This window comes from Nelumbo nucifera, chromosome 1, assembly GCF_055504915.1.
Source record: "Nelumbo nucifera cultivar China Antique chromosome 1, China Antique-T2T, whole genome shotgun sequence".
Taxonomy (NCBI): domain Eukaryota; kingdom Viridiplantae; phylum Streptophyta; class Magnoliopsida; order Proteales; family Nelumbonaceae; genus Nelumbo; species Nelumbo nucifera.
The window spans coordinates 105749920-105766725 of record NC_142649.1 but is presented as its reverse complement, the minus strand read 5'-3'; the positions used below and the strand labels follow the sequence as shown (position 1 = coordinate 105766725).

Sequence of the window (16806 nt, the reverse complement as noted above, 5' to 3'; positions counted from 1 at the left end):
CATTGTGTATGGGTGGATCACCCGTACGATATTGCGAAATTTTGATCCTGGTTGCTTGTGTTTTAAGCTTAAAAAAAATGTGTACTATAATTGCAAAATTGAGCTGCCAGAATGTCCAACAACCAACATATTTAGCTCTAATCTTCGTTCGGGGGTGTTTATTTTTAAAAACTTATTCAAATAATAAGTACTTATCTTGGGTAAAGACCACACTAATAAGCACTTATGTGCATTTTGGAATTAACCATTTATTCCAGAAAGTAAGCACGTTTTAAAAGTCAAAATTTTCAACTTATTTTTAAGCGTTTTTTCAATTAGTGCTTCTGATCCATCTTGGCCTGTCAGTAATTTTCAAAATCTTATACTACCCCGGTATGAAAGAAGTGCTTTTCCACCAAACCTTCATAAGCATTAATTAGGATAAGCACTTATTTAACTAATAAGCACTGCCAAATGAGGACTAGGGGTACTCTGACAAAAGTCCATTTTACTGGTTTCATAACACGTTACAAACTGAAGATATTGTGAATTTTGGGACACTCTTGTTTCTCATGTTTCAGAACAATCACACTACTACTATTGTCATCCAATAATAAATACACATAACACTGTGAACAGAACACTCCTTTTTTATGTGTTGAGTTAACCAGACCTAACATTCAACATTCAATGCACCATCAAGAATATGGTGACTTTTATAACCTTGATCTTCAAACACGAGATCACATCTCCGCCCCACAACGCCTTAATCATCGGGAGATGTTCCCAATACACGGCGGAGATGTGCTGTGGGGCGGTTCCTTGTGGGGTGGTGGTGTGAATTCTTCAAATACACTACTGTTGGAGGTAATGTTGTAGAGCACACCATACTTTTTCAGTATTTTGTGACCACAATTCTAAAAGCTTGTTTCAGAAGTACAGTCTTAATTAATTGTGCATCTATCATCGGGAGATGTTCTCAATACACGCGGAGATGTAAACTCTTCAAACACACTATGTTAGGGGTAGCATTGTAGAGCACACCATATCACAATTCTGAAAGTTTGTTTCAGAAGTACAGCCTTAATTAATTGTGCATTTATGGCAAAGAATGTGAGCTTACAACCACCAACCAAACAACAATAAATTGGATACGTGATTTTGTTCAATGCATTGTCTAAGACTCAGACGGGATCAGATGGTTGAACCACTGACCCATGACCATTTTCTGGGTCCTAGTTAAATAATGGTGAGTTACAGAAAAGTAATTAGCTCAAAAGATTATCCATATGTATCTACTCTTTATCATTAGACCTGTTCACAGATGGATCTAGGCCAGGTTTTTCCTTTTTATTAATAGAAAATGTCTAGATCTGATACCAAATTCGACCTTTATATAAAGTTCAAAACCTGAGCCCAAGACCAAAAGTCTGATTTAAACGTAAAAATACTTTATTTATAATATAATTTAATAAACTATTATTATTATTATTATTATTATTATATAATATAATATATATAAACTATTATTATTATATATAATATTATTAAGCCAGTTTTGAGCTGGGGCCAGACTTACTCTAAAAAGCCCGAACCTACAGGCTTTAAATTTTGTCCAAATCCAATAAATAATGGGCCAGGCGATCGGACTAACAGGTCTATTTGTCCTTTAACATAGAGATGCTAGTCATACTCTAAAATTTTCCAACCATTTACGTTTTTTATTCTCTTTCACAAATTTGAGTGCAACAGTTCACTGGCCAATTGGCTCACGTAACAACCTAATGGCCTGATGAGGGTATGCCTGACTTTTTCTTGTAGGGGTGGCTTGCACATTAAAGGGAATGATGAAAGTTGTCAAGGTTCAATACTTCAATTATCGACATGGGTCCAAAACCTATAGGAAAATATGGATGCATCGGATCCCACTCGAGGAAAATGTATTCAAAATAAATTTTGATGCATCAAAGGATATGGAAAACAACTGTGATTTTGGGTGTTTCTCAAGGGAACCAAAGGAAAAGTTATCAAACTAAGTACTAGATCCATTGGGATCTGGTCAATAGAAGTGGCCGAAATGAAAGCGTGCTTAGAAGCCTATAAATTGTCAATTGAAATAAGAATTAAAAAAGGTGGTCATTGAAGGAGAATTAAAAATTAGGGGTGTAAATAAATTGAATTTGAATCTTGATGAGGGGTAATTTGGCCCGACCTGTTGGTGATCGGACATGTGGAGCGACCTAATGATTAGATGACAGTTCACCATTATCAAACACCTCAACATGCTAGGTCAGCTCGAGCCTTATCATCTCACACGAAGTCTATCTCTGGGTGCGAAACAGACTCCTGATAATGTGGGTCAGAGATCTCAGATATGTTTTGTGAGGCCTACAGCAGATCTTCTATATAAGGGCATCACCACCAGCCTCATAAGGTATACGTGATTTAGCTCTCTTGCTCTCTTGTTTATAAGCAAATCAGCTCATTACAACACTCTTCGCTAATTTAAGCATCGGAGTGCCCACACCAGATAAAGCGCCCCAAGACCTCTAATACTATGTTTCTAGTAGTTCGACCGACCACATGTTTGACAAACGTCAGAGCTGCCTTCTAGCTAGGAGCAACCAGATCACATCATCAAATCCGAATAAAAATTTTGATATCCGACAAATATTGAAATTTAATATTCGAATTTAAATTCGATTAAATATTTGAATATTTGATTCAATTCAAATTTAAATATTTTATATATTATATATAAAAATTAAATAATCAATCAAATTTGGATATTTATCGAATTGAATAAGGTCATATCTGAATTCGAATCCAATTAACTAATCAGTATGAATAGGATATCCAAATTCAACCGATTATGATATTTGAGTTATTTGAATTCGATTTGATTTTCGAATACCGTTGACACTGCATCCATATTAAAAATAACGATTGGTGCTATAGAGAGAACCAATTCAACCACCTAACACACTATAGATGAATGCAAGAGGATTACAAGGGAGGGCGGACTTGAGATTGTGTAAAACCACATTCAAGAGGTGGCTGACTGATTAGCATATGAGGGACAAAAGGGCTTGATTGTTGACAATGTTTGTAATGTGGGGAAGTTTTAGACTATATAGTATTGTTACATGCTTTAGTGTGAGGGTGTCCTTTTCCTCGTTGGATTTAATTGTATCACATAGTATCAAAAAAATATATCTACATGTTATTTAGATAGGGTATAGAAACGCAATTCCAAGATATATAGTAGTGTTATGATTAGGATATGCATGTATACATAGTTTCATATGAATCCCACAAGTGCATTTATAAGGTTGAATTTAAGGCTTAAGCAACTATACATATAAGATATAAATTCATCAGAGATACATATCTTAATAGGTTATATAGACTATCAAGGTGTTTAAAAAAATAAAATTAAAGCCCGTTTAATTTTAACATCCTGTAGTAGTATGATACGAAAAAGGATTTGCATTAAAGTAATAAAAAAAATGATTTAAATCTCCATAAGTTAGCAATAAATATGGCACAAACAGAATGCATATATTTATATCTACTAGTAACTTAGCATGTGCTTTGCATGTTAAGTAATTTTTCTTCATATTAATTACTTGAATTTTAGATATACCATAGTTAAGATAGAAATTGAAAATTAGCAAAAGTAACAATATGATTAAATATAAACTTAAACACTTGTAGTAAATGTGCACTTTCACTACGCATGATAATTTTAAATTAAAAAAAAACAATTATTATTATTATTATTATTATTATTATTATTATTATTATTATTATTATTATTATTATTATTATTATCACAAATAAAATTAATTTTTATTTTAATATGATGGATATATAACATTAGAAATGTTCTCAAATGTTTTTGACAAAATTTCATCATTTTTCATATTTTGTGTTATATCTTTTTTTAAATATTTATTATTCAATTATGACATCATGAGTTTCTTTGAAAAGTTATATCATTAACCCATCATCTAGATAAGAAAATAGTTTTGCTTTATGATTAGTTTTAAATTATATATTTCATCTACTTTATATAAAGAATTTTTACTTATCACACTTAATTTTTGTTTGACATAATTAATATATAATTTTGATATATTCTTTTGATTACTTGTACTTTTTTATTTTTTAAAAATTTCTTATTTAAATATCATTTCTTCGATTAATCCATTTTACCCAAACCTAACCACTACCCAAAAAGGAAAATAGTTTGATTTCTAGTTAGACATTAAATTTTGTATTACATTTCCATCAATGATAAAATTATTTCTTATTTATAATACTTATTTTTTTTTCAATATAATGAATGTATAATATTAGAGATGTACCCAATATTTTTTTTCTTATAAATATATAACATTATTTTTTTATAAGTAATAAGATAAGTTTCATTAATAGAGAATTAATGCAATTACAAGCTTCCCATGGAGAGGCACGAGCTGCGTCATCTCCTAATAGCAAGAAGAAAGATAGAAAGAAAATAGGAAACAAGAAACATATTCAATCTACAATTGAGCCCAATATAAGCTTTCCCTATTTACCCCTTGCTTTGCAAGACCATCAACCATAGAGTTTGCTAATCTCCCCATGCATTGTGTTCTCACTGTCAAACTCCTTGTTAGGCAGTTGAATTTTTTAATTTCATTCTTAAAACACCACGTTATAGAGTCCGGATTTTGTAGCCATCCCACTACCACCTTGGAGTCCCCTTCTATTATCAGATGTTCCACACATATCTACACAGCTAGCTGTACTCCTTGGATAACGGTTGCAAGTTCCACCATTGTGTTCTCACTGTCAAACTCCTTGTTAGGCAGTTGAATTTTTTAATTTCATTCTTAAAACACCACGTTATAGAGTCCGGATTTTGTAGCCATCCCACTACCACCTTGGAGTCCCCTTCTATTATCAGATGTTCCACACATATCTACACAGCTAGCTGTACTCCTTGGATAACGGTTGCAAGTTCCACTCTAATAGAGTTTCCAACTCCTATGGGCCTGAAGTAAATAAGAACCACATTCCCAGCCTCATTCCTCAATACCCCTCCCACCCCTGATAGATCTGGATCACCAAGACTATTTCCGTCAAAGTTCAACTTAAAAAAGCTTTTAGGAGGGGTTTCCCAAGTCAAACTCACTTTAATCTTTCTAGATGAACAATTAGCCACTATTAACCAATTCCTCCAAATATCATTAAATGAGAATTGATGGAATAGGTCCAATAATTTTAGCCATAAGATCACCCTATATAGAATACAATCATTCATCTCTTCTAGGTTTCTCTCATTTTCTTGGAAAGTTTTGGTATTCCTTTCTTCCCACATGGACCAGATCAACACAACTCTTGCACATCTCCACATAATTCTTTTTTTTTTCCCTTGGCAGCACAAAAGAGGAAAAATAAATATATAACATTAGATATGTGCCTAAATTTTTCTCTTTTTTTTTTATTTTTGTGATTCTTTATATTTTTTATTTTTAAAATTTTATTAATTGATTATGGCATAATTTCATTTCTAGGTTGATTTTAATTTTGACATTCAATTTGTATCATTAATAATAATACTTCTTACATTTCATACTTCTTTTTGTTTAATATAATAAATATACAATATTAGAGATATGCCCAATTCTTTTTACTTTTTTGTATTATATATTTTGTTTATTTTAATTTTTTTTATTATTTAATTATGGCATTATTTATTAACCCCTTTGACCCCCAAATGGTTGAATTGCTTACCCACCACCGGGAGGAAAGAAAATGGATTTTTTATTCAACTTACTTTCAAAATATTTATGTTTATACTATTAAAATTAATGTTTTGGGTTTAATTAGTAGAATTTAATGATGAGAGAAATATATCTTAAATATAGGATTTAATGAGAGAATATACCTCAAATATGAAATTTAATAAGAGAGAATAGAAAAATAGTTTTATTTCCATTGATTTTAAATTTTAAATTCCATTTCTATCATTAATAAAAACATTTATTATTGTTTAACATGTCGAATATATGATGTTAAAAATGTTTCCAATTTTTTGCATTTTATCTATCTTTGAATTTTATTATTTAATTGTGGCAACATGGATTGACCCATTTGACCCAAAATGATTTAATTTCTTACCACCACCTAGATGAAAACACTATTTTTTCCAATAAATTTTAAAAGTATAAGTTTTTATGTTATTGGAATTATTAATTTATTATGTATGAATTTAACTGATAGAATTTAATAATAAGAAGAAAGAAAAATGTCTTAAATATATGATTCAATGAAGGTGAATAAAAATTAATACCTTAAGTGTTGGATTTAATGAGAGGGAATTGAATGCATTGAATATCTTAAAGTTACCTCTTTTAGCATCAATGATCAATTATGCTATTTGCCCTCATTTTTTATCAATAAATTTAAATATGGAGGGGCAAATTTTGTTCTCAAAAATTCCAGAAATATTCTTGATGCTATTTGCACTTTTTAAAGAAGTATAGATATCTATATCTATACTATATATAAAAGTGTAAATGAAATTTGAAACTTTTTTGATTAAAATTACCCCTACTTCTTTATTTGAAAAAGGGTATAAAAGTTATTTTATTACAGCTTTAATGTCAACTTTAATGGCTACTAAAATGCCTATAATTGTGTATTTAGTCCATCTCTAATGGTAAAGTTAAAAGTGTAACTTTAATTATTACTTTCTGCCTCATTTAATCCATTCTCATTAAAAATCTTATACTTCAATTATTAGCTCCAATTTCCTTATTAAATTAGACATGTGTCAATATTTTTAATAATATAAACCCATATATTTTAAATCTAACTCAAAAACAAAACTAGTTTTAATCCAAATTGTGGTTAAAGCAATTCAACCATCTGAGTCAAATTGATCAACCTAGGAAGTTATAGTTAGGTAATAAAATTTTTAAAATATATAGATACTTACAAAAAAATGTAGAAAAGTTAGATACATTTATAATATTTTTATTAATCAAATTAAAAAAAAATAAGTGTAATAAATAAGAATTATTTTTATTGGTAATGAAAATGAAATACATAATTTAGAACTGACCAAAAATGAAATTATTTTACTATTTGGCAAAGATCAATAGTTCAAATTTTGGGTCAAACATGTTAACCTTTAATGTCATAAATAAATAATAAAATATAAAAGTACAAAAATGAAAAAAAAAATACATAAATTTTGCAAAAAAAAAAACATTTAGGCACATGTACAATATCATATATTTATCATATTAAACAAAAGTAAGTGTGAGATATTAGAATTATTTTTACAGACAAAATACAAAAAAAAAAGTAATAGAAAAAATTAAACACATCTATAATTCTACATTTACACTACTATTAAAAATATGAATAAGATTGTGGAACTTTCTTTTGACTAATATACTCATTTTTTAATTTAGTCCCTATTTAATTATGATGTTTAAATTGTAAATGAAACTACTACTTTTTACCCCATTCAATTCCTTCTATTTAAATCATAATTTTTTTATTAATGAACAAAAAAAGATACACCAAAAAGATTAAATATTACAAAAAGAAAAAATCTAATCAATCAAGTAGGCCTATCAATGATACTTGAAACATTCACAACTTGATCCGATAATCATATATTTGGATGAGGTGTTTATGTCATCTGATTTGGATATTCAATCCACATCCGATTAAGCAATGGATTGTTCAATCCACATCCAATCTATGATACTTGAAACTTCCCTCCTTGGGTTCAAGTTTTCCCTTTTTAAATTTTAATTTAATGCATATCTGTTTAATGAATTGTTGTTTTGTTTCAATAATAAAATGTAGTAAGAAAGAACTTAATGTGAGTTTTTGGTTATCTTCATAAGTTCAATTTTGAAATTATTTTTTAATTTGATTATTAATCTCATTCTAAGCACATTTTTTGGTTTTATAGGGCCACACAATGGGAGATAGCCCATTGCCCCAACCCATAAAGTATCAACTGAGCCACAATCACTTGGTTGATGTGCTTTCATAATATATAAACTATATAAAAAGGAAAGTTTGAAGCTCGATAACTAAAATACAGCACTATATGTAGATAAAAATACAGTAATACGTGCATCGCACGGGCCACTACTAGTAGCTATATCTATATAATAAACGGGAAAGAGGAGAGGCGAAGGGTAATGCTCCACAATGCTCACACGAAGGCTTATATCTCTTTGTTCTTACACGTGTGGGTAATTTTTACTTAAAAACTAAAATACAATAATATCCTTTATTAGACAATACATAACCCAACGATAATGCCAAGATGGATAGGTTCAACTTGGTCCAATTACGAATGTTCTAAGACTTTTGTCTAAATGTTACTTAACAAAAGCCTATGCACTGCACTTAAGAGTAATAAAACTAATAAATTAGAATAAAATAGTAAAAGTTAAAGTAAATAATAAAAATTAACACAAGTTTGTCTAACAACATGTAACCCAAAAATAGTTTGGGGTAGACTAGGTACCACTTGGCTGGCCCAATTGATATTATTTGTCACAATTTCTTTTAAGAATACTTGTGCATGGCACCGGAGACGCGTGGGGGCCGATTGGTATATACTAAATATATTTTTACTTTTTTTCATTTTTAATATACTTAATATGAGTTTATTTATAATTTTTAATAAAAATCTATTTATAATCAGATCGAATTGAGCTAAGCTCAAGTAAGGGTGTCAGTGGGTTTTGGATCGGACCCCATCCAGTCCAAAATCAATTTGGATGGATTGGACAGACCCATAAGACATTGGATTGGACCAATCCAGTACAAAATATTTATTAGATTGGATTAGACCTGGTCCATCCGTTATAAATTTATATTGGATTGGGTTGGATTAAGCTAATATTTAGTCCATTGATATAAGATAAGAATATAAGGTGTTAATGGACCAGGTTTAGGTTGAAACCAATCTAAATCAAAACAAATTTGAATAGATTGGACGATCCAAGCATTGAATTGGACCAGCCCAAAATGGTCCAAAATATTCATTGGATTGGATTGGACCTGGTCCATTTATAATGGACTAACATTGGTCTGGATCTGATTGGACCATATCCAGTCCTAATGACACCCCTAAGCTCAAGTAACTCGTGAATATTGACTCGAGTTAAATTCGAACCAGAAATTTTGAAAGCTGGAATCAAGTTTCGAGCTCTGCCTTTCTAAGTCCAGCTCGAGCAGCTTGATAACTCGACTCGATCACACACACCCCTAGTTCCAAGACGGGAGAAAAAAAACTCCTTAAGACAATCCTATGGGTATCAAACTCATTGTATCGATCGCTTTCAAAAAGAAAAGGACGATTAGCAGATAACTTCTGAGCCTGGACTCAATAACTCCTCTCAGACCCATTGCTTCCGCCATGAACGGTGGTGACGCCTTGACACTTCCAAGCTTTAACCATCAGAAAAGAGCCATTGCCAGATCTTATTACAAACCAAAAGCTTGCAAGGTCGCATCAAAAACAGCTGCCAGCCTGCCATCAACGAAATTTGTATGTCAAGATATCACTAAATTTCGACAATTCTATTTACGCCACATGTACGTCATTAGAAACGGAAACAAATCTCACAACGAAATTTGTACGTCTAGAAGGTTAAAACCAATATTCAAAGTATCATTATGTATCAGCTTGTATCAGCTGATACGTATCATTCTGTGACCTTTTAGATATACCCCTACAGTGAGTGTATCGGGGGTCTGACCGGTTCAAGGGATGGAGGGGTCCTAGACCGGCTCCTTGAAATAATTTAAAAAAAAAAGTAATAAATATCAAAATACCCGATACATCGGACGTATCAATATTTTGAACCTTGGCTAAAACCATCACCTGCTTGGACACTGGAACATGGAAGAACTAACAAAGAAAGAACCAAGCTCTAAAACGATGCAAATTACGAAGGAACGGAGAACTAGTTGGAAAGACCAGATATCCATGCTTTACCAGTTGCAACTAGAAATGAAACCTTTTTGGATTTAAATTTTTTGTTGAAAGTCATGATTCTAATCTAAGTAATTGTAACATAATATAGACTTGGGACCAGTAAAACAAGAAATAAATCGCACTCCAGTAACCATAATGACCAAAATCCAAAACTACCACCCTTTTAATGCATTTGGTTAGACCTTCGCTTATATCTAACACTCAACTGATTGGATCAACATCTATCACCAGGGTTTACTCCAATGTGAGTCCATTACAAATACACCTGATTCAATCCAGTTCGATGAATATTTAGACCATTTTAGAGAGGTCCAATTCAATGTCTAGACAATTTATTGTAATTTATATTGGTTTCAATTCAAACCTGGTTCATTGACACCTGTATGACCAGGTATTGGCTCAATCTAACCCAATCTAATATAAATTCATTACAGGATGGCCCAGATCCAATCCAATAAATACTCTGGACCATGAAGTCTGAATTGGTCTTATTGATCCATCGAGAAGAGTCCAACCCAAAACCAGACCATTGACACTCCTACTTATCGCTTAATAGTTACCGGTGAACAGTGATGCTTTTATGTGCTTCTTTTAATATTTTACATGTAAAACTTTCATAGTCTTTCAATATTTTGAATTCAAACACTCCCTCCAAACAGGGACAGATTTATGACTTACGAGGTGAGGGAATCAACAAGTTACCAAAAATAATATTACGTTTTTAAAACGTTTAGGTCCCATACAAGTTGAAATTGGATTTCGGAGATCCAAAACAACGCCATCAAATATAGAGATAAATAATCCACGTCATTTTGCAGGGATCCTGGGATAAATTGCACATAAGGGCCTTGCATCCAGATAAAAAAATCGAGTTTGTATGGCTCTTCAATGCACACATTCTTTTGAAAACTACAGAAGAAAATACTCAATTCATTCCAAAGCCAATAGAATCGCACAACTAGAATTACTTTTCGAGTTTTCCAAGCCAAAGGTTTTTTGTTTTACTCGGTAATCCGGTTTCTATTTGCATGATAAAAAAAAGTAATTCGGCTTCTAAAAGGAACGAGGCCCAGAAACTCATCCACTGTGCAAGGAATATTTCCGAATTTGCAATGCAATTTGAATATTTAGGCCAAAATAAGAAACTTTCAAATATAATGCAGATATATTTTAAGTATATCAGAGTAGCAATTTGTTAAAACTAAAATATAAATAAACAGATACCACCTCCAAAAACACTGAACAGTCTCAGGTGCTTTACCATGTCTATACCACAACATCCAACAAGGAAAACAAAGGCCAAATTACCCCAGAATGTGAAATCCTTGCCATGTCTATACCACAACATCCAACAAGGAAAACAAAGGCCAAATTACCCCAGAATGTGAAATCCAATCCCCTCTAAGCGAATAATAAACTAAATGAAGTATCCAAAAACTCACATATGAACCTAAGCTGCAACAGATGGCTTAGAAGCAGCAGAGAGTCTTGATCTTTTCTTGGCTAGGCTCTCACTACGACGTTCCCTCTGCTCCTTCAACCTAGAGGCAAGGAGCTTCTGGTATTCAGCAGCCTCAGACTTGGCCTTTGCAATTCTCTTCTTCTTCTCAGCAATTCTTGCTCTCTTCCTTTGTAGGGTCAATGGAGTTACTAATCGCTGTATCTTTGGAGCCTTACTGCACTTCTTTCCTGTGGACCAGAGAAAATATAACCCTATTAAATTCTTTGAATAAGATTTCTGGCAACTAAGCTTTTCCAACATCTAATGGACTATACCAGTTACACTTAAAGACAACGCTTCAGTAGGTGACTAGAACCTACCAGATTTGGTTGTGAAGGTTCGGCGGTATGTGTTGACATACTTGCGAACATCATCCTGTTTGGAGAGATCGAACAACTTCCGAATCTTTGATGCCCTCTTTGGACCTCTCATTCTTGGTTTCTCTGTGTCAGTCAATCCTGGAAGGTCATTCTCACCCTTTTTCACAATAACCAAGTTCAACACCGAGAGATCTGGACTGACGATGCATCCACGAACAGACTTTCTCCTTCTCTCTCCATTTCGCCTGCCATATCCACGGAAGCAAGGCGTTCCTAACAAAAAAGGGAAGAATAGAAATTAGTTCAATAACCTGTGCCGCTTGATGCTGTTAAAAGTAGAGCTCCAAGTTCAACAAGATGTGTGGCTTAAATAGCTTTCTATAAACTGCATCTAGAATGGTAATATTTTTAAAGTATAAAGAGTCCCCCTTCCACCAACCTCTGTGTAACAAGAGGCGAACACGTCCAGGGGTCAGTACTCCCTGCTTCATGGGAAAACCTTGCTTGTCACAGCCTCCCATAATCTTGAAAACATATCCTTTAAACTCCTGAAAGTTTTACCAAGATGTTATAATTATAGGTTATAGAATGTCCCTGATTGAAAGAAACTTCACATTTGGATACAAGTGAAAACATACCTCGCCCAGAGCATCTCCACTGACCTCTTGTGAGATCCTCTTGTCAAAAAATGCTCGGCTGTATCAATAATACATCAGTCAGTAAGAAATCATGGACACTGTGTTTTAAGGAGATAAGAACATATGTAAAATTGAAAGTTCTTGGAAAGTAGTGCAAAACAATGGCAATATCTTTCTTGAAAATGGTAATGATAGCAACTTTTATGTCTTTTGTCAAGTGGAAGTACAAGAACCAAATAAGAATATGTGTTCCCAATACACAGATTTAGCATCCTCCTAGACACCAAAGCAATGGTAAGCACCACTACTTAGGTTGCTGATTAAAAGTATAACATACAGTGCAAAATGAAGCAACGTATCCACAATTGATAGAATTAAGATCATTCAGTTTAGAAACACCATCTCAACAGGGATGTTGAGTAAAGGGATTGCACTAGTTTCCTTCAGCCCCCCCTTTTCCTTTGGGTAAAATACAAAAACCTCCCTTGAAGTTTCTGACAATCATAAAAACCTCCCTCTATTTTTGAAAAATTCAACAAATACCTCCCTTCCATCAATGACCAAGACGGAAAACATTAAAAAGATAATCATTTTTTTCAAAATACCTATTTTACCCTTTTATGAATTAAAATAACACTGTTCATCTTCTTCCTCACCACGCTACTAGAACACTATCCCACTCGACCATTTTGGTTCTACCTAGCTGACCGCTATTGAGTTCAGAAGATAATGGCACATCGATTATACAAGGAAAAGAGTCCCCGTCTCTCCACCTCTTCTAGATCGATCTCCTCGACTACGATTCTCTTGTGGCCACGGTTAATGGAACCATCAGCGTATTCCACCTGGCTTCCCCTATATCCGCTGGTAGAGGGTACTGATTACTGTGCCAGCAAATGCTAGGCCAATACCCAATGTTGATCCTAGCTATCTGGGTCTTGAGAGGGCTAGACTAGACAAGGTCGTAACCTTTGGCTATTTTTCCTATTTTTCCTTTTTTTGCACAAAGTGGCCTCTCTCATTCTTGAACCCATGTTCTCACTCTTGCCAAATCGAGATTTTAACATTAGACGAAGTAATGGCCTCTTCTGTGCCAGCAAATGCTACCTCCCATAATTCCAAAGATCATGGGGTTAAGGAATAATACTCATCAATGAAGGCATAGAGATGCCCCTCAAGAAGGGAAAAACATCCCAGAGCTTATTTAAGATACAAGATAGTACTGTTTTACAGAGGAACCCCTCTTTCATACTACGAGAATTCAACATTAACTTTTCTTAGATCCACTAGAACCAGTCGGTCAAATTCAGAAACTAAACAAGAATTCCCACCAAGAAAACGCAAAATGCCTGGTTGCTATCGCTAAAAAACAAAACGTTCAAGCAAAGGTTGAGGCATTAAAAGTTTTCTATAAACTATAGTGACAAAACTACAAACTTAAAATTTCCTAAAAAGTAGATCATGAGAACTGTTGACATGACGACTAGTCACTAATACCAGGCGACAAGTTACCCATTGGATCTTATTGTCTGCTTCTATCGAGTAAATACAGATCAATGATGAAATAGAGAGCAGATCATTGATTTGAAGAGTGAAGAAGGGCAATGGCACTCACAGTTTCTGATCATCGTCGATTTCAAGCTTTTTCTGGCATCCTGTAGTAGGATTTGCGATATTGAACTGCAGAGAAAATGAGGATGATTAAAACGAGAACAGGAGAGCTACGGTTCAGAAAGAAATTCCATAATAAGGTTTTTAGAACGAACCTTCATCTTCAATAGAGTGTCGCTACCGCAGCGGCGAGAAGACGAAGCGAAGAAGGTAAACGGAAATTCTCCTCCTTCAGGGCTACCGCAAAGATTTAGGGTTTTTGTGAAAGACTCCCACTCTAATATTTATACCATCATATGGTAGCTTAGTCTTTTTAAGAGTTGAGACGAATTCCTTCTATGTAGAGCACGTTATCCTAAATCTTAGCCGTTCATGTAGTTACAGGCAAAGTCAGGATAAAAAGTAAAAATTTTGTATCGCTAATGAAAATTAGCTGTTGATGGGCCGGGTAATCCGACGGGCTGGCCCGGACCGGCCCGTCCGTTATCGGGTTTGGACAAGATTTTAAGTCTATGGGCTCGGGCTCGGGCCCGGGCTTGGGCTTTAAATACTAGGCCCGATTTTTTTGGTTGGGTTTGGTCTTTTCCAAATAAGTCCAATCAAATAATATTATATATAATAAAAAATATAATATATAATATATAATATATTATTAATAATATAATTAATATATTATAAAATATCTGTTCATATTAAGCTTCGGGCTTTATATATGGTTGGTCTCAAGGTCAAGATCTACGCTCAATGTTCGGAACAGGTTCAAGGTCGAGCCTAATAATTTTATGTTAAGCTCAGCCTAAACCTGGGGATGTGTTACATTATGAATTGTTGAGGGGTAAAATGACCCTTCGGTTACGAGCTACCATGTGGTGCTCTAAACCGTCTCAAGACATCTCGGCGTCACACGTAGCATGACCTCGGAATGCTCCTCAACAAATTGGCTTATGCCACATAAATAACACCGACCTCGCTTACATAGTAGATCAATAGATCAGCAAATGAGACCCTCTAGGCGGTTTGCAACAACTCCGACCCGGGCAACTAGTGACTTGATGAACTAACTGACCTACATGGAATATCCTCCCTTATTTGTTTGCATCACTTAATGCCTCCGAAACGCACGGCGACACATCACCCACTTGACAGCGGTGAGCTTGATTCCTTCCACTTCTCAGGGAACCGGATAAGGGTCAATGCGATGCTGTGTGAGAGTACTCCGTAAGTATGAACGGATAAGGCCTATTACCGCTGAATATGTTGGACATGCTTTGACTGAACTCTGTAGTTTATATAAGGGTGACCCCTTGCCCTCTAACATATGCTTACACTATTATTCTCACTCTCTTGCTCTCTACTTTGAATCTCTGCCTACCGGCTCTCATTCCATCAAGTATTTAATACTAACTTAACCGTTGGAGCTTCCTTGCCCGGGTCATCCCCCCCTTGAACGTGCCCGTGTGCATGCTCTCTGATGTGTTCTCTTGCAAAACCAGCCTGTCGACTTCACCAACCTTCGTTTAAGCTATCAAAGCCAGCAAGGACTCAACGCAGTTCATGCATCATCATGAATAAACTAAGGGGGGTGTTTGGTAAAGTGGTCTTAGGTTGTCGTTTTGTTTTTCGTCAATCAATACAAATTTGTGAAAGAGATTATTCCATGTAAAACGTTTTGATCAACCCAAATGCTATGCCATTATACCAATCATCATTATAATTCATGCCTTACCCCAACCATATGGGATATGGGTAGCTACATGAATCTTGTTTTGCTCATTCGTTCTATTTGAAGCCACTAGTAAGTGTGCATGTGGCAATTTTTTATGATGATGATGACGATAATAGTAAATAATATGTTTTTAAAGTTTTCTATAATTTTTTATATTAATTTGTATGTTTATAAAAAATATTCTTATTTGCCGCACATTATTGTTTAATAATGATAAATATATGATAATTAGAGATGTGCCTAAATATTTTTTAGAATAATTCTTGTATTTTTTATATTTTTTGTGTTTTTATGTTTTTTAAGCATCATCATCATCAAAAGGTTGAATTATTGACTTGCCACCAAACAAAAAAGCAACTCTATTTTTCAATTGTTTGTAAATTTGTATTTTATTTTTATCATCAATAATATCAATTACTCTTTATCACAATTATTTTTCTTTAATATGACTAATTAATGTTAGATTCGATGAAATAATTGAAATTAATACTCTAAATATAAGACTTAATGAAAAGGGATTGAATGAAGAGAAATGTAGTAGTTCAAATTATATTTGTGCCCTCACAATTAGAAAGGGACCACATTCAAAGGTGAGGGTATTCTAGTCAAGAAAAAGATTTAATAAATTACATTTTTTTGTCCTTACAATTAAAGAGGGATTTTAGTCAAACAAAAGTTATACATTATCATTCAAACTTTTAATAATAGTATAGAAATTTTGGGCTACACAATGGGGGGTAGTCCATCCCCCTTCCCTTAACCCTTTGGGGTATTTTAGTCAAACAAAAGTTATACACTATCATTCAAACTTTTAATAATAGTATAGAAATTTTGGGCTACACAATGGGGGGTAGTCCATCCCCCTTCCCTTAACCCCCCCCCCCCCCCCTCCCAACATTAGTGGCAGCGGGATTTGATCCCAGGTCTCTACTCCAACGAATCAAAGAACCAACCAACTGAGCTCTACTCTAATTTTATTAGACTTTGAAGTATTAATTCTT

General features: G+C 33.7%; 1 protein-coding gene across 2 annotated transcripts; it reads right to left on the bottom strand.

The window, feature by feature from the left end:
• Positions 1-11135: 11135 nt before the first annotated feature.
• Positions 11136-14451, bottom strand: LOC104608653 (small ribosomal subunit protein eS6). Of its 2 annotated transcripts, XR_016078393.1 has the most exons (7): positions 14235-14451; positions 14084-14148; positions 12469-12526; positions 12270-12378; positions 11831-12103; positions 11288-11698; positions 11136-11236 (listed from the first exon to the last, which is right to left on the bottom strand). XR_016078393.1 is itself a non-coding variant. In XM_010274699.3 (6 exons), the coding sequence occupies exons 1-6, from the start codon at positions 14238-14240 to the stop codon at positions 11460-11462; spliced, it is 750 nt and encodes a 249-aa protein (XP_010273001.1). In that variant the 5' UTR covers positions 14241-14451; the 3' UTR covers positions 11136-11459. The 2 variants fall into 2 exon arrangements, 1 of the variants encoding a protein (XP_010273001.1); XM_010274699.3 differs by having other exon boundaries at positions 11136-11698.
• Positions 14452-16806: the final 2355 nt, after the last annotated feature.